Raw genomic sequence first — 27,216 nt, 5'->3', positions numbered from 1 at the left:
TTGAGTGTGTGTATGTTTTTGTGAGTGTGTGTGTCTTTGGTGGGAGAAAGACAGATGAACAGATTGTGTTTTGTCTGGACTTTCTTCAGGTTTGAGGGATACTTAAGAACAGATCAGAGGTTGGATGCGAGGAGATGTGAATGTGTGTGTGTGTGTGTGTGTGTGTGTGTGTGTGTGTGTGTGTGTGTGCACGTGTGTGTGTGGGTGTCGGTGTGCGTTTCAAGTGTGCACAGGGTGTGTATGGGGGTCAGACACAGATGGACAGCTGGTGTTTCAGCAGTGCTAAATCACTCACCCCTCCCCAGCGTGCGAGCACACATGCACTCGCACACACACAAACACACACATATACAAGTCCCATCCCCCATCGACCACAGGGAAACGCCCCTTAAAGCATTCCCAGCGCTTACTCTCAAAGACTACACACCACGCACACACAAACACACACATACACACAACACACACTCACCAAAATAAAAGCCTATGGCAGACACCAAAAAAAGTCCAATATGGCAATTTGGTCAGGCCACACTAGAGGTGATCATTCCATGTTTATACACATTCATAAACCAGTCAAGGATTGCTCTCCATGGGTAAGCACAACCCTTCACACACACACACACACACACACACACAAGCTGACACACACACACATACATGCGCCTATTTTATGAGCTCATCAAGTCCCTCAGGTCACCAACCGCCATCTCAGCCAGGGATAAAAAAGCTCACATCAAAAGGCTAACCATTTCACACACACGCATGTGCGTGCATGGCATACGCACACACTTGGCGTGGCAACTGTGGCAGCATTAATTTCCTTGTGAATGCACTTGACTAACACATAATAATCCCAAACACTACTGGGAGACCACCAAGCAGCAACACACACACACACAGCCAGGGGGACCACCAAGCAGAGGGGCTGTCAAGACAAGATAAGTGTGTGTCTAGCGTCAGGGTTTCGCATACACCCATTAATACACACAAACGTATACACACACACACACACACACACACACACACACAACAACACACAGCCTGGCCTGGACTGCTGGAAAAGCTCTGGCTTATCTCTCCCCACAGATAGTGAAATGGATTAAGAGCCACATTTGGCACGTCCAGAGAACTGGACAGATAACCAGGGAAACACTCTCTCTAACTGCAATCACTGCTCAACATGATTTGTGTGCATGCGTGTTTGTCTATGTGTGCGTGAGAGAGAAAGAGAGTGGATGCATTTTAGCTTGCGTATGCTCCCCCATGTGTAGGCATTGGACCAATAACTGTGTGTCTATGTGTGTGTGTGTGTGTGTGTGTGTGTGTGTGCATGTGGGTATGTGTGTCTGGAGGAGTGATGCAGTGGTTGACCCAGGACCCAATCCGTTAGAACACACACATTCATCTTCCAAACACACACAGCGTGCCCAGACAAAGAGCTGTGTGTGAGGGGACGTTCAGCATGTGTGTGATGTCAGCTGGAGACAGAGAAGGGGAGCCCATCATATCCCGTTTATGTCTGTGTGTGTGGGTCTGTCCCCTGACACAAGACGCCTGCTCATTGACCCCCTGGTTATGGATGCCTGCTATGAAGATGATAGGAGGCAGAGATTCCCTTTAAGACTGAAAAATTACATCTTTTTCTCATTTTCTCATTCGCTCAGTCACTTCTTTCTACATAATAGAAACTCAGTAGTTAATTGAGATTTTGAACACTTATGAATCATTGTCATTTCCTGTCATCGCTGCCATCACGACAGCCACATGAAAGCAAGTTCTGCATCTATAAAATGTGACGCATAGCATTACCACGAACACTACTGTTTTCATTTTTAAGGGCACTATATGCTCCGCATATTTTACACTCAAATAAAATGGCCAGGGTAAATGTCTAAATCTATACTTTTTCTTACACTGTGCAAGCACAAACTCGGTCTTGCCTCTGCTAATAGCCTGCTAATAATCTTTACATAACCCCTTTTTGCATCTTTTTAGTATTAATTCCAGTTTGCTGTGTCCCGTTACTATTTGGTGCTGGAATATGCACATTTCCCCACATGAATAACTCAGAGTTTAATCTTATTACAGGGTGGAGAAGACAAAAGAAGATAAGAGAAAAGAGCAGATTCTTGAGCTGCTATAAAAGAAAGAATTACTAGAAAAATGCTACTTCCATGTCTTTCTTTGCACCATTCTGCATGTTTGCCTATTTATCTGTCTGTCTGTCTCTCCCCTTCTCTGTCTATTAGAGTCAAATCTCTGTCTTAATGGGCATCTATTGTATCCTGCCTCTCCCCCTCCCCTATTCATCACACTACCACACGCACATACACTCTCCCTCTGAGGGGGCCCCTTAACCAGGCTCTCCATATGCCTGACCCCCACCTCCTTTCTCCTCCTCCTCTTTCCACAACCCCCTTCTCTTCTCCCCATCTCTTGCTCACACTCTGGCTTCTGCTCTGTTGTTGCTGCCGCTGCTGCTGCTGCCCCACGCTGCCATCTGCTACAAGACAACAGCGGGTGAAAGAGGGAGGAAGAGAAAGAAAAGAGTGGTGAAAAAGAGTGAGTGAAAAGGGGAAGACATGAGGGAAGAAAAGACTAAGGGGAAAAGCGGAGAAAAAGGGACAGATAAAAGATTAAGAGAGAACGAGGGAAAGAGTAGATGTGGGCACAATACAGCAGAGAGCAGATAGGCTGTCCATCTGCTCCCTCTCTTGCCTCCCCTCCCCTCCTGACACACAGCCTCACACACACCACAAAGAGAGTATTTAACCTCAACACACACACACATGCACATACACACACACACACACACGAAGGGAGACAGAAAGCAGTCCAGCCTCTCTCTTTAACCCGTTCTTCTCCAGTGAGCCTGCCTGTATTACACCCTTGGGGTGGCAGGTGATGGGTAGATGGAGGGAAAGGATGTAGGGGGGAAGAGTGGGAAGGGGGATGGGGTGGGTGGTTGAGGGACACAGCGTAGGGGATGAAGGTTTGAAACTGATCTGAATCAACACCAACACATCCTCCACTCCCCTCCCCTTCAGTACCCGAACCTCAAATCTCAATAGAGACCAGCGTGCTACCCCTGTCACTATGACAACCTCTGTCAATCATACTGTAGCAGTGGGCTTCCAAATGGGGACCGATGGCGCTGGATTAGCAGTGGCTGCCCAAACATCAGAGTGCGGGGTTCAGCTCTCTCAGCTCACTCACAGATATAAACACTGGACATTTCTAGTGGTACATTTTTCTTTTCAAACTTGAGCGGAAAACATGCCTTATCAAACTTTATTTACGGAAAAGTCAGAAGTATTCATAGTCTACTTTTGAGCAGTCATCCTGCAGACAGCTAGCTGAAATTGTGGCTGTGGCGGCTCTTTTTGAGTCACTACTTACACATTGAGTACAAGGTGTCTGATGAGGTTGGTGATTTCAACTAACGATCCGTTATTTGAAAACTCAACAAAAGGCCTATGAAGTTGCAAATATTTACTGGCTGTTACCAGATCAACCAAAAATGGGTTTTCCTTGCTTCAGCTGAACAATTTTTGGAGTCCTGGAGTGATCCAATAACTGATAGGGAAGAAACAAAAAGATTGAAGGCAAGTTGGAGAAAGTAAAACGTTGTGTATGTTTTTTCTGCTTTCCTCTCTTGTTCATCGTCTTACCCCTTAAAATGTGTCTTTCGACTGCTTTTTTGAATTTCAACCCCCAAGTTGGTAAATGTAATGCTTCATGAGACAACAGGTAGCCTAACTGAGAGGATCAGCTGCATGCAGGCCTCTAACTGACTACTGAATTTCATTTCATTACTCCGGTTTTAGTGATCTAATCTCTTTGCCAAAATGAGATGATTTTCTTTATAAAACACAGCACAGCCTCGGAGCAGAGATATCTGAAAATTCAAGAGTAGGTTATTGGTAAGAATAACAATTATGCAGCTCTACTACTTCATGAGCCCCTTGAATTAAAGTCTGAAGCACAACAGAACAAAACATGGCTCGGCATCATGTTGACAACATGACGCCTTCACTCCTGCTGAGCTTGTCGAGCTCTGTGACATCGAGATGGCTGTCAGGTTTGGACACACACACCACTGTGTAGGTCAACACACACTGCAAACACTAGATTCCCCAAAGGACCTGTTCGTACACAGTGTCACACACACCAAACACCAGTGTAGTGTGTAAAGGGTGTGATGAAGGAGGGGGGTTAAGGGGCGTGACCGGCAAGAGCTGATTTCATTAGAGGAGAGGAGAGGAGAGGAGAGGAGAGGAGAGGAGAGGAGAGGAGAGGAGAGGAGAGGAGAAGAGAGGAGACAGGAAAGGTCTCTGTATAAATGACCACAAATGGAGAGAGCAGACACCAGCTGTCACTTGCTTATGTCAGCTCTATTCTCAGCTCCTATGTGAGTGTGTGTGCTGTGCTGTGTGTGTGTGTGTGTCACTGTGTGATCTCAGCTAGCCATGACTGGTTTCAATTACACAGCAAACTTTGACCCTGTGTAACCAAGCAGGGAAATGAGCTACTGAGAGGGAGAGGTACAGAAAAAGGTAGAGCAGTGGTCAGCTCAGAGATGTTGAGATAGAGAGAGGACACTACTGTAGTTGATATACCTCCTAAAAGTACACATAAGTGGCAGTATTTCCCTTACCCTTTTTCTGGGAGGTCCTCGTTCTTCGTCTTTATGGCCTCGTCCTGCTCCTGCCCCACTTCCTGTTCGTCCCTGCCGCCCCCCTTTGCCCTCTCCAACTGGAGGTCTGATGGTCATCCTGATCTCCGGTGGGCAAATGTAGTTCTCAAGGTTCTTGGGGGGCTTCTTGGTGCGCTTGGTGGTCTGGATCTTCAGCTTTAGACTTCCTTCCTGGAAACTTGCTTCCTTGATGGAGAACTCCTGCTCCTCCAGAAGCCCCTCCCCTTGCTCCTCTAGCCCCTCCCCTTCACTGATGGCACCGGTAATTACATCATCACTGCGCGCCAAACCGATGCCCACTGCTCCTTGCTGGTCCTCTTCATTTGGCCCCACCCTGCCTCCCTGTAACTCCGCCTCTTTGGGTCGGGCCGAGCCAACCAGATCCCTTGGCTCCATCCACGCTCCCGCCACAGCCAGTCAGGATGGGGGAAGCTGTGGCAGCCAGCCAATAGGAAGATAGAGAACAGTAGTCTGTCGGGCTGGTTGGTTGTTGTCAATCAGCTACTGGGGTTGGGTTGATTGTCCCACAGGACCACAGCGAAGCCAGGGACAGTCTGCGGAGAGAGCAGGTAAAGGACACGATTAAGAAAAGAAGGGCAACTTAAACCTTAGTCCTGTCAACCCCATAGCTTCCACTCCAGAGCTAGCTCTCAGCACAGACCTGTCTGCTGCCATCAACATCATTAGCTGCCTGTTATGTACGAAGACAAACACACAAGCTCATCACAGAGCCGTGGAGGCATGCTGCCACACTCTCATTTGCATTTTGTACCTTGCATAAACAAACTCATTTTTGACACTCACTACCCATTTCCTTTCTCTCTCCCTGATCTCTTCTTTACTCACTCTTTGCTAATCTTCTCTCCCTCCCTCATTCTATCCCCACAACAGATCTGAGGCAGAGCGGTGGAGACACAAGAGTGATCGGTGCAAAATAAGACATTCCTCTACTCCGCTCAAAAACCAGGCTGAAGTTAGCCTGAGGACACAAGACAGAAAAAATGAAAGAAGCTGACTTCTGTTTTTTTTTCTCTTTTCACCAGAGCAGGGAAAGGAGGGAGGGAATCACACATGGGGAGAAGGGAAGGCAGCAGAGAAAGAAGGAGGGAAGGAATCTAAATTCTTTCCCCAGATGTGGTTTACGAGCTGGTCTGGAAAAACCAGCGTCTGAACTGTTTTACACACGCATGCAGTGGCATTGATACACACATGCATGAAAAACTCCATTTGTGCATATAAACACACAAACAAATGAGAGTCGCTGTCACCGAGTACGCTTCTTCACCCCTGCTGCTATTTCTGCTCTCTAGAGAGAAGGCTGTGGTATCCATTTGTCAAAGTATTCAGGTTTTCCTTTTTGGATCATTACACATGCAGGCACAGATATATATTACATACTTACATCAATACACATACACACATGCACTTACACAGGCTTACTTACACACAGGCGTATAAACAGAGAGCAACCAAAACAAACACTGGACTACACTTCTCACTACAGCTCCAGGGACTCCCATCAGTCAATATGACATGAGGCATGACTGAGCTGGAAGTGGGGAATGCTGTCTCACATACTGAGCTTAGACTGACACCGTTTACACTGATGTGAACCCAGACTAGGCCACTACCTGCAGACATGGCTCCGGCTTACTTCTTGCTGTGGACTTACAATGACCTGAGAGCACAACAGGTTTACAGCATATAAATCTGTTATCTAACCGGAGGTGGGTAATACACAATAACCCACCTCCTACCTTCTGTTAATAGACTCTCTGACGTGGTTACTGTAGGCATTTTACACTAACTGTGTGTGTACATGTGTGTGTTTTCTCTGTGTGCACTTCTGTACCAGCCCACGCTACTGTACTAACAGCTGATCCTCATCATAATGCCTCACAGCACATGCTTACAGCTATACCCGCTTATCCTTTTAGAGGGTTGCAGGGGGCTGGACATACACCCTGGACGGGTCACCAGTCAATCACAGGGCTGGCACATAGAGACAGACAACCACTGACACTCACATCTTCACCTACGGGCAATTTAGAGCCACCAGTCAACCTAATCTACGCGGTGGTTGTGGGAGGAAACTGGAGCGCCTAGAGAAACCCCTTCACATAGAAAGCCTTGACAGGTTCAAACCCCCGACTATGTGCACAGTATTCTGCGCACAGTCCACCGTGCCGCCCCATGCTTACTGTGTGATTGAATAATCATAATCCACAGCAGTATTTCAACAGCGTAAGACACACAAACAGTGGTCAACCATGAGGTCAAAGTCAATGGTTACACATTTTTCTTCTGCATTTGCAAGATTAAACGAAAATGAAAAGGCCTGTTTCTATGAACCCTCTCTTTAGCTCTTAAGTTTGCCAATCGGAAACCACAGTCTCTCAAAGCTGACTCATAAGGGTTATTGATGTAGGTTCTGGTAGTCTCGTGGTGGTTAAGTATGAAAAATACTTAAAGGACCGTAACAGTGGTTCTGCATGTTTAAGCTTACGAACTCCAAACTGCTCATACTCTGATGGCCGACTTTACAGTGCCAACCGTTTTCCAAAGCATACTAATACGTTTTCCAATTGATTTTCTACCTTCCTGGAAGTCATTGATTTTAATTCATTAAGTGCAGTATGAAAATGGACTTGCAAAACTTACGTCTTAAGTCTGCTTTATTTTTATGTCATAATTGCATAATTTTCACATGGTAATATGTTTCTCAGGAGGGACTGTTCTGAAAATTATTCCATTTGTTGCTTTTAGGCAAATCCTCCAAAGGTGAGACTCTAAAGTTAGCTGCCCAACAGCAACCTATTCAATACAAGACACCACCAAAGTCCACAAATTCTTTCTACTCTGTGATCGTTTGTCTTTGAACAATGATTGTGAGTGCAATGTGCTTCGGCAGTCCAAATTCTCAGATGTCAGAGCTTCCTCGAGTTAAATCTTCTCACAAGAAAGAGCCTTCAAAACAGACCATCATTGCATAACCACACGACGACGAGGATTACATCAATCAGTTACAAACAAACGGGAGGTTAGATGTTCAGATAGATTACCAATCTGAGGACAGTCTCTGCAAGATGATTTTCATAACCCATTACAATAAATGGAAAGCATTGGCTGCCCGGAAAGAGGGAAGTCAGTCCAAAAACCTATGGTTTACTTCGGAAAATGGTCAGGAATAATATACAGTATAGACGATTTGCATTTTATGGGCAAAAACATGCAAAACCACCCCTGTGGGCCATCAATAGCTTTTAAGTATTCAAAGTTTTACAGGGATAACCAAAAGATGTGAGTCCAGGCTCAGTCCCAACCTGATCATACAGTGCCCACATGACCATGCTTGGTCCTCCAGGAAGCTCCCAGTCCCTAATGTCAGCTTGGTGACTCGCCCTCATGGCATGTGTGAAAGCCACCCTGTTTGTCATGTGACTGAGGACAATGACAGGAAAAAGAGACAGCTGCCAAACACAACATCACACACACACACACACACACACACACACACACACACACACACATCAAACCAAACCTATCCACTCTGGGTGGTGCTCCTAAGACTCAGTATCCCCTCGCATCTATAACCCAGAATGACAACAAAATGGCGTCATATATTGGTACAATCTTCACTCTGGGCCATTACTGTGTAAACTACTTAGCTGGGTCACGACTATTCCTCCTCCCTTTCAGCTCGGTGCCCTAAGCTGTGTAAGTTCTCTGTTACTGGCAGACAGGCTGAGAGTTTATGTAAGACTGACCCCTCCTCGGGCCTCCCTCGCCTAGCCTGAGCCTCACTGTCTCCTCTCTCCTCTCTCTCTCTCTCCCTCTCTCTCTCTTACACACACAAATGCACTGACACACACACATACACACCTCGACTAGCCTCAGACAGCAGGGTGATTGTGAGAGGCCAGACTCACTGCATAAATAGCTTTATTATGTTCTCAAAACTACCAGCGCTAACCAGCTTCCCTCTCAAATAGCATAAGGTCATTCGTTGTGCTGAATGTGAAAGGCTGTGAATGAGACACTCCTCCAACATTTTGCCTTGTCCTTTGAAAACAATTATGATAAAGCATTGATAATGGAATACAGATGGACAGAACGGAGATGGTGAGCGATACAGACGCACAGACAAAACAGAGGTAGACACAGTCTGAGTGTGGGTGAGAAACAGAGAGAGAGGCAGAGAGAGATGGCAGCAGAAACACAACCTTTTAAGGCTGCATACCCAGCAGCTCAGTGCCTGAGGTGGACTCACAAATAGCTCATACACACATGCAGACAGATGCGCGCACACACACACACACACACACACAGGCTCAAACATTCACACATCCACAAGCACACCAAACGCCTGTGTGATTGCACAAGGTGAAGAGTCCTTTTTTTTTCTCCTCTTCTTTGATGTGAGAGTGTAGTAGAGGCTCAGCCATCCCTGGCTGTAGATGAGTATCTCAAAGGGATGATGAACATTGTATGTCTGCCATTTTCATTTTTCATTTATCTCTTTTTCTCTCTTTTATTCCAGCCCTCTAGTGAAGGGGTAATCACGTAAACCAATGTTTCTAGAAGGATCCAATCTTTGGTTGGAGTCAAATCAAAAAGGAATGGCCCCAGCCTTCTAGTACTTCCAAATCCAGTGAGCACCGGCATGAGTTTTTTCAAACTGGAAGTCTATTAGGCCTATGCCCTAGAGCAGAGCAAGGTGAAGGAAGCCATCTTTTTTTGTTACCCTGTCAACATCAAAGAGCGCATTCTATTTTTTTTAAAGTGAACATTATGGACCTTTATTTGGATATGAAATACAGACCAAAGCCCTTCCAGTTCAGCAGGGATGGGACAAGCATGTGTTCAGCTATAGGGCAGCTAGAAGGACAATCACAAAGTACCATGTGTGGGACAGCCATAATAGAAAATGATGGCCTTGCAGCCGCTCTGTGCAGTCCCTCACGCACACACTCCTCTGGATGAGCCATATGCCAGGTAGCACTAAAACCATCCTCACCTAACTACCCCGCAGAAGCAGATGAATGTTAAACCATTTTAACTGCAGCAGAAGCCACAAAATGGCTGTCAGCAAAAACACCTCCCCTTCTCCCCAACTGTCTTCCTCCTTCCCCTCACCTCACCCCCCCCAACCTCTGTTCTCTCCCCTCTTCTCTGTGCTACCTCTTTCCTTTACCCTCCACCTCCTACCTCTCCCTCCCTCCCTCCCTCCCTCCCTCCTTCTCTCCCTCTTTCTGTGTGCTCTGCCAAAAGGTGCTCCAGTGCTGATATTCTGTTAAGGGAGCCTGCCAACAGTTAGATTTGTCCTTGGATCCCGTTCACATTCCCTCCTCCCCCTCTCTGTGATCCTATTTCAACCTGAGGTATCCAGCAGAAGGGGATACACCTAATCGATTTCTCATGCTTTAATTTAAAGGTGGCAGGGGCATCTCATTACCTAATAGGAGTTTTAATAGCCTGCTTCATACTTTTACGCCACAAAAATGCTGCCAGAGTTCCAACTCACCCAAACCTGTTAACAAGACAAGATCGATGGTTCCATCTGATCCATTATCCATCCTTCAACCTAATTTCTTTCCACCTAGTCATGAACCTCTCTTGCTATTGCCTCTCTTCTCGTGCCCTTATTCTTCTGTTTTATCCAGTGCTCATTTCCATGCCTTCATCCCCACATATCCTAGTGACCTGACATTTTTTCCTCTCTTTCCCCGGCTCATTCAAGCTTGTCTATTTATCTTCTGGTGCTGTGGTTGTGACTGAGGTTTCTATGGGCTGCTGATAACAGTGGCAAACTGCCATTCACCCTTAGCCCTCACCTTCCTCCACGCCATCACTTTTGGCCACGCTGTCTCTGACACCCACGTGAAACTCATCAGCTATTGATAAATCTAACCCGAGTGGAGTAGCTTCCACCAAGCCCACAACATGCAGTGTGGGAGCCCCCACTGTGAGATCTGCGGTGGCATCTCTGCCACGGCAGCATGTGCGGATCTTGTGCTACAAACGAGAAATAAACCAGAATGGAGGCAAAGTGAGAAACGAAACGCACTCATCACCTTGCAGCTTCCACAGCGCTTGTGTAACATGCGTCCTCTCCGGCCTCTATAACTTGACCAGAACCAGTAGAAAAACCACAAACCAACCAGAAATCCCACGAGATACAGTTAAATGTGACATAACTTATGACAGACCGAAGAAGCAACCACCATCTGCTTGCAGCATGTCAGAGGCTGACTATCAACATCAATGAAGATGCAGGATGTCCACCCCAGTAGAAAAACATGTGAAGTAAGAGTGAACAGCTGTGGCAGGGCTGGTCCTTGTGATCAGTGTGTAGTGGACGCTTCATCCCATTGACCTAATTAGCTGTTTTATCTTACTGCCACCTAATTACCAAGGTATTACACAGTGATAATGGATGGAGACTGAGTGGTACAGTAATGTTTGGGGTGGTCTGTGTGAGTATGTGCCCGCGTGTGCGTGTGTTTAGTCGAAATTGTTGGCATGTGACTGATAGAAATTTCACATATTTGATGTTAATTAAAGAATTATAAAAAAAAAAAAGAAAAAGAAAAGACATAATATAAAAGACTACACAGGCTGAGGGTTGGCATGCAAAGAGCAAAGGTGAAAAGCAGACACAGGCAACATTACTAAAAACATGATCACATTTACAGAGGAGGTGTATTCAGGTGTGGAGTGTGGCCGGTCAACTGGGGCTACTTACCCATGTCTAATGTTGTCACACACTCGGCTCTAACGTGTAAATATTTTATCAAGATCATTTACAATCCATTTAGACACATTTTACACAAGCGACGGATGGGATGACAGCCTCCCGGGGAGCTGTCAAATGGTGCCAGAATATATGTATATATTTTTTTTGACAGAAAACCCCGAGGAAAATGGCGTCAACGGTGCTTTGGAAAAGAAAAAAAAAAAAAAAAGCGAAAATAGGATTTGCAGCCGATCTGATGACAGAAGCAAGGTAGCCGCACAGGGGGAAAAAAATCCAATCGGAAACTTGGCGCTTCTGTCCAATTCCTCACAGAAATAAGATCTTTAGGGGCTCTGGCGGATTGACTCGTGTGGTGGAGATCCGCGGCGGTGCAGAGTGCGTCTCCGATGCCTTGCAGGATCGCTGGTCACTCGGGGAGCTGCACAGTGCTGAGATCCCTCGCAAATCCGTTACTCGGTTGGTAGGGGAGGAGGGGGGAGTAGGACTGTTACTGCAGTCAAAACAAGCCCGCATCCGACTACAAGCCCAAATCCAGCGGGAGAATGTCAGCAACAAGACCGCGCTTTCAGCCGTCAGTGCCGGAGACTGGAGAGCCGAGGCAGGAGACGGTGGTTTGGGTCGCTTTCCTTCGCCGGTTGCATCGGATCAAGGTTTTTTCTCTCGTTCACTCTTTCTCTCCCTCTCTCTCTCTGCTTTTCCGATCGGTGAATGTCAGGTCCCGGAGCCTGGTGTCTGGTAATGATCTCACCCAGCAGACTGAGAGCTGTGGCCGAGCAGAGCAGAGCAGAGCAGAGCAGAGAGGAGAGAGGAGAGGAGAGAGGAGAGGAGGAGCGACATCGCCTCCACCTGGCAGCACACGCGCTTAGCGCGCCTCCTTTTGCAACCTACCCCTAATTCCCATGGCCTTCTGCTGTGGGACTGTCAGGCAGAGTGGGGACGCAACATCTGGCAAGAGCCTTGTTGTTTTGACTGAGGCAGTAATGTAAGGACAGAGAGATGAGGTTTTTTTTTTCCAACAGGTTCAGATAAGCAGCACTCTATACAACTTTTCTCTCTGTTTTAACATGGCCATGTAGTGCTGCCTCATCGTAAATATTAAATGTTGGTTTAAAAATGTCTTACAGAATTGACATTCGACACTGTCAAGGATAATTGAACAACATTTGCAGAGTTATGAGCACTGGTCAGTCTGGTTTGGGTCAGTGTCTAAGCCTCTTTGCTCCCAAATTAACCAGGTAATAGTCTAATACCAGAGAATACCAGACTTTGTTTGAACATCTGTGCACCTTCATGGTAAAGGTCCAGTCATGTTCCAGAAAAATTAGGAATAAATCAGTTTTACTGATTTATTTAAGCAGGAAAGGGCCTCACTTAACTTCAGATTTAAGTGTCTGTCACAGGATCAGACAACACAGAGCTTGCAAAATGATTTAGATCAAATATGAAGAGAATAATTAAGGTTCACCAAACACATCTGGTTAAATTAAGTAAGGTTGCTACGATTCTAATAAAACATAACAACAAATGTTTATTAAAATTCTTCAAAAATAAATATTTAAAATGGAGAAATAAGCAGATTAAAGTGATGATCGCAAAACAGGCAAACTCCATACCAAATAATTCTAATAAATAGTATAGAAACACTGACAGCTAGATCAGATTTCCTCCGACTCAAACAGAATTGATTTAAAAAATGTATAAGAAAAAGTGCTTCCACTCTCGTCATCTACACTACACATATTTATGAGTCTGCTGAGTCATAACTTTATGTTAGATCTTATCAGATGTTATTCTATTGCACATCCTGAGGGGAGTTTTGACATGACACATTTTGCAGAACCACGGGTTAAACTATAATTAAAGCCCATCACCTTTGTCTTAATAGGAAATGTTTTGCCCATAAACCACAACCACTGGGATGACTTGAGATGATGATATTTGACAGGCACAATGTAATTAAGTCCAATTGAACAAGTGCCTTCAATGAGACAAAACTTGCCACAACACACTCTGCCGACACATCTGCTTCAGAGGAACAAAAGGTGGGTGTGTGAGTGGGCTTGAGTCGATGAATAAAATGTGGATCTGTGTTTGTGTGTATACGTGTGTGTGTGTGTGTGTGTGTGTGTGTGTGTGTGTGTGTGTGTGTGTGCAAGTGTGCTGGTGGTTTCCCCTTAATATGTCAAATTACAGCACTGTGGAAAACCCACATCAACCAACCTTGAGCAAGCTACACCTGTTCCATTGATTCATCATTGTCAAAAGTTATGTTCATATCGTGTCTCCATGCAAACCATGACCTTCCTTGTATGGAAAACGTCCTTTAATATTAACAAGCGATGCAAATGATATCAGATGACCTTTCTCTCTTGGTGCCCCACAGTTACTAGCTGTTACTCATCCCTGGTGTGTGTGTGGATGTGTGTGTGCATGCCCATGTGTAGAGCACCCACTGGGAGGTATTTCATTAGCCCGGGCATATGTGTGATAATGTGCTCAGTAGCATGTAAACACTCAGCACAGTTTCAAACTTGTACTTAAATCTGCAATGCCATCAGTGGTTTGGGTGTTGTTGCTTTTCACTTCCCCTTTGTGGCACATTGACAAGATTCACAAACGTGATAAGTGTGCATGTGTTTGTGCATGTACGTAAAAGTAAGTGTATATTATGTTTAGAGTCTCCATTTCATGGGGAGTCTTTTTTTTAACAATAACTCTTTATTGCCCATTTGCTCATGTCTCCACTTATGGGCGCTGGGCCAGTATTGTATCACTCCATGTGTGTGTTTGTGTGCAGTTTATATCTATCTTTATGAGGACTGAATGTCCTGACAATGATATTAAGCTGAGAAAAAAAAACTTAAAAATGACAACATTATTATTGGTCTTTGCTTTTCTGGGTTATTTAACTAAGATTCAGTAAAAAAAAACAAAAACTACACAGTACAGTTACTACTGGGCTTAGGTTTAAGGTTTTAGGTTTGAGAAATTACAACTGGGCTTTGGGTTAAGGTTTTACATTTAAATGTGGGTTAATTTAGGGGTTGACTTTATGGTTTTGGAGAAAAGAAATAGAATTTGACTCTAAAATAAATTTTGGGACTTTACAAATATCGATTAACAAAATTGTGTGTGCGCGTCTGTGTGTGTCCGTCTGTGTGTGTCCGTCTGTGTGTGTGTGTGTGTGTGTGTGTTCACACATTGATTTTGGGATGTGTGCAAGAATACAAAGAGACCCCTGAGAATGAGGGGTCAACAGCTGCTCCCCAACAGCCAATCAATTGCAGTGTATCAGTAAACATTACACACAAACGCACATGCACACACACACACACACACACACACACACACACACACACACGGACACATACAGACGGCACTCTGTTCTCGAATCTGTTGCTATGGATACCAGATACAGGCAGCCAAGAGGGAGCAGTTTTCCAGCTTAAACTGTAAATATTGAATTATGATGGGGAGGAAAGAGACAGCAGTGCAGGGCAATGTTCCTGCCTGAATGATCTAAATATCTAGATAATCCTTTCATCTCTATTCACCGCTACAGTAAATCTGGTGCATCATTCATGTTCATCAAGTTCAACATAAAAAGATCAATCTGTCTTCCCGATCCAGCCATTTATCTAACTCTCTATTGCAGACAGAGAGGCTGCCCCCATTCCTTCATCACTCCCTGCCTTTCTGTCTGGAAGATCTTTCCCTCAAGTGGGACGCAAAGTAAATGCTTCTCCATGCCTGATTTGCAATACATAAAAGTGAATCTCATTCAAACCACTTTACGAAAAGCTAAAGCTTTTACGTGGCAACAGTTCCTCTGTGGTTTCATCAATGGGGAGAAAGGAGAATGAGATGGAGTGGTGAAGAAGGAGAAAAAATTATTTAACAATTAATAAATGCTTCAGCAAATGTTTTAAGTGCATCAACTGGAGAGGAACACAGAGAGATGAAGAAAAGAGAGACTCTGAAGGTGAACGTCAATAATTGGTTTGTTGTCTTTATGAATAGTATAAGCAGCGGAGTCAGCAGAGCTAGAATAATAATAAGACACTGACATTCATAACAAAGCTACAGCACTTAACTGCTCCGGGAAAAGAGAGCAATGAGAGTCAATGTGCTAACCTTGAGCTGACATTGTGAGTGGGAGAGACTCACGTTCAATCAATGAAGGGCTTTTCTCAGGGAGTCCACTAATCTCAGAGGGCAGCAGAGGGTTCATCAGAGCTGAGAGACCCCTGGGACTAACAGAGGTAATGGGGTTAGCTGAGAGAGAGAAGGGAAGGGGAGTGTGTATGTGCGTGCTTGCGTGCAGGAGAACAGGTCTTCGCTGTGAGCAAGACACTGAAAGCATGCTATGGTGTGTGAGAACGTGCCTGGCGTGTGTGTTGCAGATACAGATGTGTGTATGAGAACAGTGCATCTGTGTGCATGTGTGCATGTCAGAAGGAGCGAGGGCCATGCTGATAGAGCGAGAAGTTAATGGGACGTGTGACAAGGTTGATTACTGAGGCCTCAGTGATCTGGCTGGGTTAATGAAGTAAATGACTTCGTGGATAACGCACCACTGGGATATCTCCAGCTCCTGATACACTCAGATAAACCAGAATGGCCTTCTCTTCTCCCTCATTTACCCTCCAAAGACAACTGATCTGAACACCCTGCAGCCCATCCTGCGACACTTTTCTCACATCCTCTACGTGTGATCTCCCAGTACTTTTATGCAGACCTTGAAATAAAAAAAAAGAGTATGTATAGGCTACTTACAGCAATTCGTGAAAACAGAGTTGTTCAGCACACAATGTACAGCCTCCCCGAACGACTAAAGTGGCCACCTGCCATTTGTGCATGCAGCCATACTTGCATGCACAACACTAGACACACAAAGGGAGAGAAAGAGTTATTGCAAGACTTTGTTTTCCATTTGGGGCTGAGATGGAAATTCTTCTAATGAGAGCGATAACGATGTCTGAGAGGAGATGCAGACCAGAACAAAACAACAACGCAGATGGGAGCTAAGACAACAACAAAGACAGCCCTAAATGCAGTTGACTGTGGGCTCCCTGCTGGCTCTGTCTATGTGAGGAGATGACACTGCGCCCATCCCCCTGCTACTTATAGGGACATTATCATAATGTTGTCTCTGTATGAGCCGAGCTATCAAGTGGGCTCATCTTGAAGTCCTCTGCGAGCCCTGGTGTATGCTGATGCCTCAGATGCTGGAGGAAGACGGTGGTGAACAAAAAAGAATCTGCCCTAATATTTATTCAAACTGACAGTTCTGGCATCTAACAATGCAGTCCAGGACTGACAGCCCCAATTTGATGAATCTCTGCGTTGGTTGTAAACAAACGGCCGCAAGGAAGATAATGATTGTCCTTCTGTTTGTCCTTCTGCTTTCTTACTGTCCTGACATCTGCAAAGAATAAACGTAAAAAAGGGGGAAAGCGAATCATGTTGTTGGTTGTCAGAAGTTAGATACACTTGGCTTAAAATCCTGGCTTCTAGAAAAAAGACAAAAATCAAGCAGCAGATTAAGAGCACATATTAGACACATGAATAATGAATAATTGGTTCTCAGAAACAGATATTGTTTTTCACGGCTTGTGTGAACCTTCACACCTCAAACATCCACCCTACAACATCCTGTTGTGTTATAACGGTGCATGTGGTCAGATACAGCTGCGTGTGTGTGTGTGTGTGTGTGTGTGTGTGTGTGTGTGTGTGTGTGTGTGTGTGTGTGGGTGAGGCAGAAACAGAAACAAAGAGGAAAACTCCCTAGATGACAGAATGCAGCCACTTCCCCTGACACTCTATGAGTAAAACAAAGACAGAGACGATTAGCAGGTGTATGATACAGCACTGACTGTGATAGCGCTGATTCATTCTTCTCTTCACACATTCAGTCAGTGTATCAAAGGGTATATAGCATGACTAAAATGCCAAATGAAGCTGTAAATGACCAACCATCTTGCTTCCTGCATTTTGACATGATATGTATAGCTTGTGGGTTGTGGTGGTGGCTTAAAACAGTTCTGATTAGCAATTCTTTGAATGTGTAATAGATGGTGTGTTAGGGTGACGCAAAAGAGCAAATTAATTGTGGTAAAAAAAAAAAAAAGCATCTTCGGGGACCACCTGAATGGCCTCTTCTGCATTCTCTTTTAAAGACAACTGGACAGATGACCTTAGTTTACGTTGTTTACAATCAGTGTACAGTTTCTCAAAGGAAGAACGAAGTGGCCGCAAACCACGCACAAACACACACACACACAAAAAAGACACCTGGCCTGAATATATTGTTTACTGTACATTGTGTGAACACTGTCCCGTCTGAAGCTGCTTCCCAGCAGCAGGATGTTCTCGTGCGACACGTCCTCGCTCAACAACACCCACTTCCTATGAGTTTGATAAACAGCCCTGCGGTTTCACTCTCCTCCTGCCCGTCAACCAGAGGTACACACACACACACACACACACACACACACACACACATCAGCTCAACAGCATCACCATCTGCTAATGTGACATATAACCAGAGTGAGTTATTGTGCATAATGTTACCCGTGCTATCATGAGATTTACCGTGACAAACTGTATAAATGCCACCAGAATCATTTATGTATCCATAACTCAGCTCCTGCTCTCCTCATCCACAGGCTCGGAGAGAGACTGAGGGGAATGAGCACAAGAATGCCCTCAAATCATATCAGAATAAGAGGAGGACATCAATATGTCACATTTGTTTTAGAGCGAGTGATGTAAGTGGGTCTGAGTTATGTCTGCCACTGGACAGTTATGTTCTGCAGTAAGTCGACCTGCGCGTCCATGATACAATGTCAGTGAAGACTTAGACTGCTGCCAGAGTCTCTTCTCTTCTCTTCTCTTCTCTTCTCTTCTCTTCTCTTCTCTACATGGTTGCATGGGCACATACGGTCCTGTCAGTCACATCTGTGAGCTGTCAGGATATGAATGTGCATGCATCTGGGGGGAGAATGAGGGGTGTATTAGGCCTGCTGATCCTTCACACTCCTCTTGTCAAACTTAACATGAAAATGAAAGTCAGTTCAGAAAGTGTGTGTGTGTGTGTGTGTGTGTGTGTGTGAGGCAGGGAGGGTCAAAGGAGAGGAGCCATGCCTAATCCTGTGGGATGTGAGGGTATCTGCTATGTATGGAGATGGGATGTAGAGATGTGTTCAGTGGTGCATGGATCACAAAACCTTCCTAACTGACAGAAGAGACTCCCAAGAGACTGATGTCAAACTGCTAACTGCTAAAAAAAAAAGAATAAAAAAAAAACTGAAACTGTCAGAAACATAACAGTATTGCATATTGCATCATAACTGTAAAATGTTACAGGAATTTGAGAATACATAAGATCTGTGTCTAGATTTGGTTTTCTTTCATCGATTAAGAAATCATATAAAGTGCAGGATAAAAAACTTACTGCATTATTATCATTATTACTCTGATTTGATTTGATTTTTAATAGTGGTCATACAAATACACAATTCTGAAACCCCATAAAATACAAAACTGTCAAACAAAAGCTAAAATTACACAAGTTAATGTATTTGTCAGTAACTCGATAATGTATTAGAGCTGTTTTTTCTTTCATTATTTAAGAACTCATACTGAGTGTAATATGCCAAGAATATTTGATTAGTTATATCGTATAGAAGGAGTATTTCTATGTCACTGTAATAATGTTATTGTGGCACGCAATTCAAATAAATAAAGTGATATGAAAACAAATCTCTGTAAAGCTAAAAAATGAAATAAATCCCATTAAGGTGCTTCACAGGCTCATCTAGTGCTCCAGTGCTGAACACATTGGACCGATGGGTGGCGCTGTTGCTCAATATAAAACCTCCTTTGACCCGGAACAAGAACCTGCGGACCTTTAACAAGACCGGAAGTGTCTCCTGGTGGACCTGACAGTTTAGCTAGCATGGCGCTCGATGTAAAGTCCAGATCCAAACGCTACGAGAAACTGGATTTCCTCGGGGAGGGTCAGGTACGTAGAAACAAGCATCAGAGACGTGGGTCTTCACACCTGTTCACGTGCCTCCCTCCTAGCTCCTGGTTAGCAGTGTAGAGAGTGTGATAGCAGGCTAACAAGCGTTAGCTGGTTGTTAATGTCAACAAAGCCTCGATGGTTCCCACACACACACTAACACACACATATATCTTCTGGGCTCTGTGTTTCTGTACTTACTGCTCTGTGTTTCTCTTCTCCAGTTCGCCACAGTGTACAAAGCCAGGGACAAAACGACTGATACCATAGTTGCCATTAAAAAGGTAGAGTGAACTGGACTTTAGCTGAACATGTTAGCATCTGTATGCTAACATGCTGATGTCTAACTCCAAGCTGTTGTCTTTGCTCTGGCAGATTAAGGTTGGCCATAGAACTGAGGCTAAGGATGGTAAATGCTCACTTCCTGATTGCACACATTATTATTATTTTTTTAAATAAAAAACTGTGAAGTTTGTTGTCATCCACCAGTGAATGACCACAATTTCTTACTAATCAATAGGTATTAATAGGACTGCTCTTCGAGAGATCAAACTGCTGCAGGAGCTGCATCATCCAAATATCATCGGGGTCGGTAAACATTCATGTCAGAATATGTTTACTCATATTACTTGTGAGAGAAAAGGATTTCTCCATAGTAAATATTCTCCTGATTTGAACTGAGTGTTAACGTTTTCACATTGTGTTTCCAGCTGCTGGATGCCTTTGGACACAAATCTAACATCAGTCTGGTGTTTGATTTCATGGAAACAGACCTGGAGGTGAGGCACTTCCTCGCCTTTGACAAAAAAAACCTCTTCTCATATTCATACAATACAATATTAACTAAATTTAAATTTTCAGGTCACATTCCTTATTATTTTGTCTTGACAGGAATTTAATATACTTGAATTTTCTGAATTTCTAAATAACTGTTACCTAAATCTAGATTGAAATACATTTTTAGAATTAGTACCACCAATTTTCAGACTTACAGAATGTGGATCTGCTCGTTTGCCTATTATTTTATTCAGAACAACAACTTGCAGTATACTGCTGTTCAATAATACATTGTTATGTGATTCAATAGACCAATACTCTAAACTGTAGCCCCCTGTACCTCTTGACCTTATTGGATTACATCATATTGTACAGATGTTTGTTATTACCCAAATACATATGGCTGTCTCTCCATAAAGATTTATATCACTCATTATAGTAACCAAAGGCCTTGTAAAATAACATTGTTGCATTTCATCAAACACCAGAATGGACATTTTTATTACTTCCCCCTTATTAGACACCAGAGAGAGATTATTTAAAAGTTAGGTTTTTTTGTTTGATTTTTTTTTTTCTTTCATTACCTTAAGGTGCCTAGCATGGGTGATAATAATGTTTTTCTGGGGTATGTTCAGATTTCAATACTGTGAATGGCAGAGCAAGCCAAAGAATCAGTGAACAGATGGCTGTGATTGAGAGGTGTGAGGAAATCTGACGATAAAGATAGCAGTGTGAGTTCTCTCATCTGACCAATAAGTGGTTCCAAAAGGTCACTAAGGCTTTTATAGTTTCCCCCCGCCTCCTCCTGTGTTTTGCTTTAGCATACCAGGCTCCAGATGGGCGCCCACCACCAATACTTAAGGTTCTTAAAAGAATAATGCAAAACAAGACAAGCGCACTTTGACAAAAATCAATATCACTCTGCTCTTTACTTGCACTGTAAATTGATGCCATTAGTGGCTCACAGGCAGCAGACAGACAGGACAGACATGAGGATGATATATGATCCTCATTTCATTACCGGTCATCAAAGGCTATTTTTAGGCCACATGCTAAGATTTGGCTGTATGAGCTTATCAGCTACAGACATTTGAAATGCGTCTTGCCAATAACATTTTATAGCAGGAGACTGTAGATGGATGGTAATAAACACTATTCAACCATTAATGATAATAAAGATTTTGACTGGTTAATTAATTGTTTTATCGCAAAAAAACAGCTTTGTTTTCTTGTGATAACAAGTTAATTAAGTCATTATCATGGCACAGATGTGTCCCCTATGGTTTTCTCCCGCTTCCCCTGATTCCTCACCTCATAGCGTGTATTCAGGTGAAGGGTTTAGCAGTTCTTCTGGTGGCCCAGAGCACACATCAGCTGTTGGGCTAACCAAGGCAACTCCGAAATACGTGCTCTCCCAGCTGGACGTCTAAACTTTCTAGTGATAGTTCATCGTTTGTGGGTTTGCCCCTTGAGTGTTTAGAAAGGTTAGGTTTGCCTCCTGAAGTAGTCTGCACTAATCAGGGTGGAGAGCTCCGTCTACTACAGCCTCTGAGGAAGAGAAAAGGCCGACTGTTCAACGCTGCTGCGTGCAGAGAACCACAGATCCCCACCGTGTCCTCTGTCTCGTGTGTCAGTTTAAATATGCTATGTTATTTAACTCTGTAGTTTCGCTGCTTTATATTATTTGTATACTTTGTACAATCAATTAATAAGCAACATTAATATCTTTTAATCATCCAACTGAAAGTATGAATCGGTCAAAATTCTCATTGTTATGTGTTATATTATTAACTATTATTAGTATGAACATCCTTATACTGAAGGAGCTGGTGGAACAATGGAGATTCTAGTTCGTCCTCTACTCATTCACATAGATAAATCCCGGATCTTTTTAATTCTTGTATCTCCTCAGATAAGTGTAATTTCATTCTGAATGTGTAGCCTACAGCTCAGTAAATAAGTAATGGATGAAGATTATTAGTTCTCAGATATCCGGCTTTACTAGAGCTTCTTTGTTTTTGTTTTTTTTTAAGGTTATCATCAAAGACACCAGCCTAGTCCTGACTCCAGCCAACATCAAAGCCTACATCCTCATGACTCTACAGGGATTAGAGTATATGCACCAACACTGGGTCCTACACAGGGTAAGAACACTAGCACCCCAGACACACATATGCACACACACACACACACACACAGTCAGTAATGTGCATTTTTCCACAGGATCTGAAGCCCAATAATCTGCTGTTAGACGGTAACGGGGTGTTAAAGTTGGCTGATTTTGGTTTGGCCAAATCATTCGGCAGCCCCAACAGAATCTACACACATCAGGTTGTTACCAGGTCTGTGCTTTTTGTCCATCTTATTCCATTAATAATCCATTTCTGTACATTTCCCTGTTTTTGTTGTTTATCCTCATTGGAAATCTCCTACAACAGCTAATCTTCTCCAGCAGCTTATGTAACTCTATTAGTCTATCCATAAGTAAATCCTTACGTGCTTCATTTATTAAGTTAAATGTATATCATGAGGAACAAATTGTCAGACCCCATGGATAGCAGCAAAATCTTCTCTTCTCTTGGTTAAAGAATCTCACGGTTCCCAAAGTGTTGCAGGCTTCATTCATCGTTCACTTAATGCTCCCTCTGTTGATTGATTCCTTTCCTAGGTGGTACCGCTCCCCTGAGCTCCTGTTTGGTGCCAGGATGTACGGTGTGGGTGTTGACATGTGGGCAGTGGGATGCATCTTGGCAGAGTTACTCCTTCGGGTACACAAACCTCACATCACAGAGATGTTCAGAAACAGAAACAAGGGGTGCTGTTATTTCTGCGCCCATGCTAACGTCTCAGTGCGTCTTCTTTGCTGTAGATACCGTTCCTTGCTGGAGACTCAGATCTTGACCAGCTGACTAAGATCTTTGAGGCTCTTGGGACGCCCACAGAAGAGACATGGCCTGTTGGTATCTTTTTTTTTTTCCTGTGATGTTTGTGTTTACTTTGCTAACATGTGAGGATACTTGCATACATTTACTTGTCAAATGTCTCTGCAGGGAATGAGCAGTCTACCAGACTATGTGTCATTCAAAATATTTCCTGGCACACCTCTTGAACATATATTTAGTGCAGCTGGAGACGACTTACTAGACCTGCTACAGGGTTTATTCACCTTTAACCCCTCGACAAGGACCACAGCCACACAGGTAATACACCACTAAGCCACAGTAGCTATTCTCCAAGACCACAGCTAGCCTAAAAGTCTGTAAGCCATTTTACATTTTCAGCTGAGAGATAAATCTGAATTGCACTGGAGTGTTGTGCACTGCACTCCAACAGAGATGGTTTTGCTTGTTGAGTTAGTCAAAGTCTGTTTAAATATGCTATTACAACATTTTAGAAAGATGAATAATACAGAGTAAGGTACATGGAATACAGCCATGTAGGCCTATGGTGTGTTTACATTTTTTAAGTCAAACATCAGATTTGATCCCCACAAAGATACAAACACAAGGTGATACTTTCAAGCTCATACATACTCTGCAGTTAACTTAGAGTAGGATTGCCCATCTACAGATGAGGCCAAGTTTATACTGTTGTCCATTGTTCTCCAGGCTCTAAAGATGAAATACTTCAGCAATCGACCCAGTCCCACTCCTGGTCCCCAGCTCCCCCGACCCAACTGCTCCGTTGAGGCTCTGAGGGAGAAGGAAACAGTCGGGCTTAAGAGGAAAATCGAGGGCTTGGAGACAAGTAATCAACACATATTATCTCATAGTTGCTACATTTACCCATAACCCACCTTGTATCTATCCTAACCCACAAAGTACCACCTATACCTTAATCACTGTCGGTTTAAGCTGGTCAGTATTATTGTGATAAAACTGTTTGAATTGCATTTCAAGTAGCAAAAACGGGAGAGTGTCTGCAATAAAAATGTTTGAGGGCGATTTTGACGAAAGCTGGAAATTTTAGAGCATCCCACTGAGACCAAACGTACACATAGCATGTTGTGAATTGCAGCCCAGTGAACTGTGTGCACTCATGGTTGTGCACATTGTGGTCATAAATCTAGGATACCACTTGATTGAACCTAGCAATTCAGAGGGTGTTGGCTGCACATTGCAATTTCAGTTAGAAATTTAGAGTAACGTGAAGTAGAACACGCACACACGAACAGAAATACAGTTTAGGGGAATGTGGGGGGGTATGTTTTACTGAAGGAGGAACTTGGTGTTACTGGGAGGTTCAAAGCTTTTCCAGCTCCTCCTGTGGTTTGGAAAATATCTGGGTTGACTATACACTATGCTCTTTGCTACAGTCTATTACAGAGAGGATTTCCAAATACTTAGAGTAGATGGAAACTTCAGTGGTTACCAGTCGCTCTTTATAGACTTGTTTTACTAGCACATGTGGTGTAGGTGCAGTATGTGATTGTATTATTCTGAAGGGTTTTTTTCAGTATTTGTAACAGCGGTCTTAATGTTATTTTCAGCTGTGATGAAGAAGAAGCTCATTTTCTGACCAGATGGGACCTGGTAAATCAGTGACCGCCATCCTCACACCATGGCGTGGCTCTGCGTTCCACATTGCTCAGGATGGTCCACTGGAATGAAAAAAAAAAAAAAAAACAGAGGTCCCAAAACCGGCGGAGGCATAAAGGCTCAAATGCAGTCGACTGCAGGACATTTTAGAGGTTGTAGCTGGTATTTCTTCATTATAGCAATAATGCCTAAGCTCTGGGAGCCTGTTGGAATATGTCTATTTATATAACTGAAAAAGAGACCAACCAGACCAGCAAGGATTCATTTCATGTATGTGTATTTTTATTTTTTGTATGTAAGACCAATAAATGGTGCAAATGCATGTGTGTGATTTCCCTGACTGCAAGCTGACAAAATGAACCCACTATGAAACAATTTAATTTATGATTTTATGAAGAAGTACTGGTCCTCAGTGGTACTGTAGTGAGGCCTGACTGGGAAAGTGTTCCTGCTAGTTTACAAATTTACACAATAACGTCCATACAGCCCACAGAGAACAGCTGAGAGAGCTGATTTCATGTTAGAAGAACTCACACCGTCTACTTCTGTACCTGTTGAATGTGTGTGGACAGAAATATACTTGAGCTTTATGTACTCTGCAAGAGAAAGAGGTGTGTATTTGTCTGTACTGTGTGTGTGTTTTGTGGGATAAGCCCTGTCTTCAGGACAGACAGGTTGGTGCTAAGCTTGGCAGTGTCATGAAACAATGTGCCACTGGATGTATCTTTTCCCTCCCTGTCTGCTCCCTTCAGTATTACTGAGATCCAATGCAGTCTGACATGTCAGAGGCCTGCTGCTCTGGCAGGCGCTCTGCTGCCCTTTTGGTTTTCTGTCAAAAGAGATAAGATACGAGAAGAAGACTGGGGTAGAGGAAGAGATGAGACTATGTCACAGCTGAAAAGTCTTATATATATTTGACCAAAACTATTATTCTGTGACAAAAGCCAGCGCAGAGCTGTGTTTGTGTTTTCTGTGTCATGTTAAATGCCATCTGCTTCGGTGTTCACTTATATGCCTCTTAAATGGTGTCCGATTGATTTTGCAAACTAATCCCAAACATAGTTTAGTGTGACGTGACCACCTTGTGGATATGAGCAGAGTGGGTCATGGACCTCAGGTCATGAACCCCTACATTCAGAAAGAGGACGCCCTGTGTAATTCATCCCTATTTATAAATGTCCACAATACAGCACTGAGAGGGGACACAATGACTTTGTGTGGTGGTTGGTGACTACAGTGTGTGTGTGTGTGTGTGTTGGTGACTAGGTCAGATGACAGCTTTGGCAAATAGCAGCACAGTCATAGAGAGCTAGAGCAGCGGCCTTATCAGCTCAGGCTCAGATACAGACCATTTCTTTTGCCAGAAAAGCCGTCCTTGGAGCCAACACACTGTTGCCCACATGCTGTGGGAGAATGTGATACTTGCTCATACATCTGAATCAGCAAGATCTGCATGTGGGCTGAGCCGAGATGGGATGATCAAAACCCCAGCATGAATAATACAGTGTCGAAGCTTCGTGCTAGGAAGAATTTAACCGCAAATTTAAAAAATCTCTCAAGATTCTGTATGTTAAGGTACATTAGCATTAGCAACAGAAACATGGAGGTTTACTGTTCTTCTTGAAGAAAAAACGACCTCTATTAACTACCAAAACTACCAAAAATGACATTGCCTCATATGATTGCACTCTGTGTTGGCCGGCTAATGATGGTTATGAGAAATGTTCCTGCCTATTATCAGTAAGTGTCAACTGATTAACATGAAGTTATATTTTCCACTCTATGTGTACTGTAGGTCGTTATGATGGAGCTGTTGTTTTTCCTCTCCATCGTTTCTCCTCATTTTTAATACCTCACCCTCCTCACTGACCCATGAGACTTTCTGATGGACATGCCTTTATCTATGTAAGATTATAGTTACAGAATATTGATTTTTGCATTGACGAACTGGTGTTGAGTTTCCTTTCTCTGCTGTGTCACACGTAAACCTTTCACTATCATAATAATAGTGTTAAAAACACCCTCAAAATATGTTCAACTGTCCGATTACTGTTCTCAACAGGGATTTTCTAGCATTTTTATCAAAGGTAGGCTAGCCGCACTATCTTTGCACAAACACTGTACTCACTTTCCATGCTGCATTGCACTGCTCTGTACATATTGTATATACCGAAACTGTTATTTTTGATAATTGATAATTTGAGAATTGATAATTTTGCTTATTTTTTTATATTTTTATATCTCTATTTATTGTCTTTTTTTGTAAATTTCATATTTGAGAGGTCAGTCAGACGAAATTTCATTGTACTTTGCCGTATAATGACAATAAACCTGATTCTGATTCTGGTATACTGTGATTTAACATAACAGAAGCAATATTTGAGAGCACATACAAAGGACTTCATTTGCATGAGGGAGGCCT

The 27,216-nt window shown here is 43.5% G+C and overlaps 2 protein-coding genes across 2 annotated transcripts in view; one reads left to right on the top strand and one right to left on the bottom strand.

Moving 5' to 3' along the window:
- Positions 1 to 11,965, bottom strand: part of setbp1 (SET binding protein 1) — a 34,298-nt gene extending 22,333 nt beyond the window's left edge. Inside the window, exons 1-2 of the mRNA XM_070833112.1 lie at positions 11,442 to 11,965; positions 4,658 to 5,250 (exon numbers count right to left, since the gene is read on the bottom strand). Of these exons, the coding sequence (XP_070689213.1) occupies positions 4,658 to 5,092 (435 nt within the window). The 5' untranslated portion in view covers positions 5,093 to 5,250; positions 11,442 to 11,965. The remainder of the gene's footprint in view (positions 1 to 4,657; positions 5,251 to 11,441) is intronic.
- A 7,421-nt stretch (positions 11,966 to 19,386) lies between these two features.
- On the top strand, positions 19,387 to 25,116 carry cdk7 (cyclin-dependent kinase 7). Its single transcript, XM_070833114.1, has 12 exons — positions 19,387 to 19,479; positions 19,704 to 19,763; positions 19,855 to 19,888; positions 20,000 to 20,067; positions 20,190 to 20,258; positions 22,290 to 22,400; positions 22,480 to 22,598; positions 22,925 to 23,024; positions 23,126 to 23,212; positions 23,307 to 23,456; positions 23,865 to 24,003; positions 24,746 to 25,116. The coding sequence occupies exons 1-12, from the start codon at positions 19,414 to 19,416 to the stop codon at positions 24,772 to 24,774; spliced, it is 1,032 nt and encodes a 343-aa protein (XP_070689215.1). The 5' UTR covers positions 19,387 to 19,413; the 3' UTR covers positions 24,775 to 25,116.
- The last annotated feature ends 2,100 nt before the right edge of the window (positions 25,117 to 27,216 follow it).

The sequence above is a fragment of the Pempheris klunzingeri genome, chromosome 7 (assembly GCF_042242105.1).
Source record: "Pempheris klunzingeri isolate RE-2024b chromosome 7, fPemKlu1.hap1, whole genome shotgun sequence".
Lineage (NCBI taxonomy): Eukaryota > Metazoa > Chordata > Actinopteri > Acropomatiformes > Pempheridae > Pempheris > Pempheris klunzingeri.
The sequence above is the reverse complement of the archived record's forward strand: the minus strand, read 5'-3'. Positions and strand labels throughout refer to the sequence as shown.

Coding starts and splice junctions, on each gene's coding strand:
- cdk7 (XM_070833114.1), top strand. CDS start 19,414: ATGGCGCTCGATGTAAAGTCCAGATCCAAACGCTACGAGAAACTGGAT. Junction 19,889..19,999: donor TAGAACTGAGGCTAAGGATG/GTAAATGCTCAC, acceptor ACTAATCAATAG/GTATTAATAGGACTGCTCTT. Junction 22,599..22,924: donor ACACATCAGGTTGTTACCAG/GTCTGTGCTTTT, acceptor TTCCTTTCCTAG/GTGGTACCGCTCCCCTGAGC.